Source organism: Nicotiana tomentosiformis, chromosome 10 (assembly GCF_000390325.3).
Source record: "Nicotiana tomentosiformis chromosome 10, ASM39032v3, whole genome shotgun sequence".
In the NCBI taxonomy this organism is placed as follows: Eukaryota; Viridiplantae; Streptophyta; class Magnoliopsida; order Solanales; family Solanaceae; genus Nicotiana; species Nicotiana tomentosiformis.
The window spans coordinates 73,654,776-73,659,789 of record NC_090821.1 but is presented as its reverse complement, the minus strand read 5'-3'; the positions used below and the strand labels follow the sequence as shown (position 1 = coordinate 73,659,789).

Genomic DNA, 5,014 nt, shown 5'->3' with positions numbered 1-5,014 from the left:
AACTTGGTTTGATGTTGAATTCCAAGTGCTCGACATATCCGCCTCATACAATCTGCTATTGGGACGATCTTGGATACACGCCGTTGGGGTTGTAGCGTCTACTCTACATCAGGCTGTGAAGTTCAAATGGAATCATCAGGAGGTGATCATTCATAGAGACGGGAGTAACCCTATTTACACCAACCAGACTGTCCCGGTTGTGAAGAATAGAAGGAAGTTAGGGGGAGAGACTTACTATCGCATTGAGCGTGTTAACGCGATCGAGAAGGAAAAATGGTGGAGATGTAAAATAGAAAGTATATTGGCATGGACATGGTATGAACCCGGCAAGGGTCTCGACAAGAATCTCCAAGGGATCACCAAATTAATACAGTTAAAATGTCATGGAACGACCTTTGGACTGGGATATCAATATACCTGGCACGAGTATCAGAATTGGTCACCACCATGGCATGGTCCTTATTACCCTCTCGAGCAGCCGATACCACATTTGAGCCAATCCTTCCATCAAGGTGATATGATGTGGGGATCCGAAGAAGATGAAGCGCTAACTGGTTTAAGGAATCTATTCTTGGAAGATGAAGACATGGACTGTAGTGTAATAGTTGAGGAGGAGGAGGAGAAAGAAGGCCTCGTCATCCAGATAGTGGAGAAGGGAGCTGTTCTCAGGAGTTGGACTGCCACACCATCAAGGGCCTGGTGAGTTCAGGGGTAGCCTGGCTGCTAGTGTCATTTATTTTGAAAACAATTCTTATGAGCATTTTAAAAACATTTTCAGTATTTTTGTTTTGAAACACTTGTTTGAATCATTGAAAATCGCTTTTGTTTGACATCTTGATAATTATCAATAATTTGCTATTTTATTATTTATTACTATTCTCTATATTTTTATCTCTACATCATTACTATTTCTTATCATGATGAACCAATAACTGTGACATGTAATGAGATAACGCAACATAAGGATAGTGACTCAAAAGAAATAGAAGAAGAGGATATAATACCTGAGGAAATTGTTAGAGAAGTTGAAGATTTTGAGAACAAGCCTAAGTCCAACCTGGACGAAATTGAGATAGTCAAGTTGGGAGATTCCGAAACAGTCAAAGAAACTCGCATAAGCATTCACCTGTCACCATTAGAGAAAGAAGAATACACCTATTTCCTGAAAGAATATGAAGACATTTTAGCATGGTGTTATGATGATATGACTGGTTTGAGCACGTCCATAGTGGCTTATAAACTACCCACCAACCCAATGTGTTCGCCAGTAAAGCAGAAGCTCAGAAAGTTCAAGCGAGATATGAGTCTAAAAATCAAAGAAGAAGTCACAAGGCAGATCAAAGCTAAGGTTTTTAGAGTGGTTGAATATCCAACTTGGTTGGCTAACATCGTGCCAATTCCGAAGAAGGATGGGAAAGTCAGAGTATGCGTCGATTATCGGGACCTAAACAGAGCAAGTCCCAAAGATGATTTCCCGTTACCCAACATACACATACTGATCGACAACTGCGCCAAGCATGAACTCCAATCCTTTGTGGATTGCTTCGCGGGATATCATCATATGGATGAAGAGGATGCCGAAAAAACAACTTTTATTACACCGTGAGAGGTGTACTGCTATAAAATGATGTCGTTTGGTATGAAGAATGCTGGAGCCGCTTATATGAAGGCCATGACAATTATTTTCCACGACATGATACACAAGGAGATAGAGGTATATGTGGATGACGTCATCATCAAATACAAGAAGGGTACAAATCACATAGCAGACTTGAGGAAATTCTTTGATCGGCTTCGGAGGTACAATATGAAATTGAATCCCGCAAAATGTGCCTTCGGGGTTCCCGCAAGAAAGTTGTTAGGATTCATCGTCAGCCGCTGAGGAATTGAGCTAGACCCATCAAAGGTCAAGGCTATCCAGGATTTTCCACCTCTAAAGAACAAGAAAGACGTGATGAGCTTCTTGGGACGTCTTAATTACATCAGTCGCTTCATAGCACAATAAACCGTGATCAGTGAGCCGATCTTCAAAATGTTAAAGAAGGATGCCACAACCAGTTGGACTGAAGACTGCCAGAAAGCTTTTGACAGAATCAAAGAATATTTCTCCACACCGCCAGTCCTGGTCCCGCCAGAACCTGGTAGACCACTGCTACTCTATCTCTCCGTATTGGATGGGGCTTTCGGTTGTGTCTTGGGACAACACGATGATACGGGAAGGAAAGAACATGCCATATACTATCTGAGTAAGAAGTTCACACTCTACGAAGCACGATATTCTTTGCTGGAATGCACTTGTTGTGCTTTAACCTAGATAGCCCAGAAACTAAGGCACTACTTCTATGCATATACCATATATCTCATATCAAGGATGAATCCTCTGGGGTACATCTTCCAGAAACCCGTGCCTACAGGGAAGCTGGCAAAATGGCAGATATTGTTGAGTGAATTCAACATCGTCTATGTGACTCAGAAGGCGGTTAAGGGACAAGCATTAGCAGATCATCTTGCGAAAAATCCTGTAGGAGGAGAATACGAACCACTAAAAACGTATTTTCCTGATGAAGAAGTATCATTCGTAGGAGAAGATATCGCTGAAGCCTACGACATATGGATAATGTTTTTTGATGGAGCCGCAAACTTCAAAAGAGTGGGTATTGGAGCTATTTTGGTGTGAGAAAACAGGTCAACATTATCCGGTATCCGCGAAACTCAGATTTTTGTGCACCAATAATATGGCAGAATATGAGGCTTGCATATTGGGGCTCAATTTGGCCGTTGACATGAAGATCCAGGAATTACTGGTAATTGGTGATTCAGATCTTCTGGTACATCAGGAGTAGGGAGAATGGTCTACAAAGAATACCAAGATATTACCATATCTATATCATGTGCAAGAGATGATGAAGAGGTTCACGAAGATAGAGTTTAGACATGTCCCGAGAATCCAGAATGAGTTCGCTGATGCATTGGCCACTTTGTCCTCTATGATACAGCATCCAAACAAGGATTTTATCGATCCCATTCCGGTAAGGATTCATAATCAACCAGCTTACTGCACTCATGTTGAAGAAGAAGCAGACGGAATGCCATGGTTCCATGATATCAAGGAGTACTTGGCAAAATGAGAGTACCCGGAGCATGCAAATCATACTAAAAAACGCACGCCCCGAAGATTGTCCAACCATTTCTTCCAAAGTGGAAGAATTCTGTACAGAAAGACTCCAGACCTAGGGTTATTACAGTGTGTTGACGCCAAGGAAGCTTCCAAATTGCTCAAAGAGATACACTTTAGGACTTGCGGACCACACATGAATGGTTTCGTTTTAGCCAAAGAAGATACTGAGGGCAGGTTATTTTTGGATGACTTTGGAAACAGACTGCATCAGGTATTTCCTGAAATGTTATCAGTGCCAAATACACGCAGATATGATATGGGTGCCGCCAAATGAACTCAATGCAACGAGTGCACCTTGGCCTTTTATCGCTTGGGGAATGGACGTCATTGGACTAATCGAGCCCGCCGCTTCAAACGGGCACATGTTCATTTTAGTAGTCATAGACTACTTCACAAAATGGGTCGAAGCTGCATCCTACAAAGTTGTAACCAAGAAAGTCGTCGCAGATTTTGTCAGAGATCGTATTGTTTGCCGATTCGGGGTTCTAGAGTCCATCATCACCGACAACCTGCTAATCTCAACTGTGACCTAATGAAAGCTATGTGCGAGACCTTCAAAATCAAGCACAAGAATTCCACAGCATACATTCCTCAAATGAATGGATTCGTGGAGGCCGCAAACAAGAATATCAAGAAAATACTGAGGAAGATGGTAGACTACCACAAGCAATGGCACGGGAAGTTACCATTTGCCTTATTGGGGTATCGTACCACAATCCGCACATCAACTGGGGCAACTCCCTATTTGCTGGTCTACGGTACCGAAACTGTCATTCCTGCCGAGGTTGAAATTCCTTCTTTAAGAATTATACAAGAAGCTAAACTCAGTGATTCAGAATGGATAAGAAGCCGCTATGAACAATTAGCTCTCATTGACGGGAAAATAATGAATGCAATGTGTCATGGTCAACTCAATCAAAATAGGATATCCAGAGCTTTCAACAAAAGGGTCAAACCTAGACAGTTCCTACCGGGGCGGCTGGTACTGAAACGGATCTTCCCGCATCAAGATGAAGCCAAAGGGAAATTTTTGCCCAATTGGCAAGGGACCTACATGGTTCACCGAGTACTAGCAGAAGGAGCACTCATACTCATAGAAATGGACGGTGAGGTTTGGCCAAAGCCTATCAATTCAGATGCAGTCAAAAGATATTATGTTTAGAATGTTCGCATTTCTTCATATGATGTAATTGAACTACGCTCGACCTGATTCCCGTTTAAGAGGGGATACGTAAGAAACCCTGTGGGTTCGGTCACATTTCAATAAAATTCTCATTTTCCCCACAACCAGAAACTGGGGCAGAATTTTGAGGAGGACCCTCAAAATTCTGGAGCAAGTCCAGACAACGTCATCATATGCAGAACTGTCAGAGAATCGCCTAAGTAAACTAGGGCAGAATTTTGAGGAGGACCCTTAAAATTCTAAGGAAGTCGCAATGTCTCTAAAGTGTCACAGTCATTGGTTCATCTAATTTATCCGATGTTGCATACTAATGTATTTTAAATAACTATATTCATCATATGCACGCACATTTTCAAAAACTTTATTTTTATGAAACAACCAGATGCTACCCGTGGTAACTCAAGCAGGACTTCGATACAGAGCAAAGCAAAGCAGGCAGGCGGAGGCACTAACCAACCTTCCCCCGTAAAACTTACGATTGTCCTTTGGATGTAGGAATAAGAAATATTCTCAAATTCGGGCACACCTCAGGATCACTGTCTTCATAACGACAAAGCTGCCAAGAGCAAACACATTTCCAGCTAAGAAATACTCTGTTACTACTTATTATTTGTTCATTGCATGAGACTAAGCATTGTCTCCATCTTGCATGA

General features: G+C 42.0%; 1 protein-coding gene across 1 annotated transcript; it reads left to right on the top strand.

Moving 5' to 3' along the window:
- Positions 1-3,710: 3,710 nt before the first annotated feature.
- On the top strand, positions 3,711-4,340 carry LOC138900391 (uncharacterized). Its single transcript, XM_070187129.1, has one exon. It carries the CDS (start codon positions 3,711-3,713, stop codon positions 4,338-4,340), a length of 630 nt encoding a protein of 209 aa, XP_070043230.1.
- The last annotated feature ends 674 nt before the right edge of the window (positions 4,341-5,014 follow it).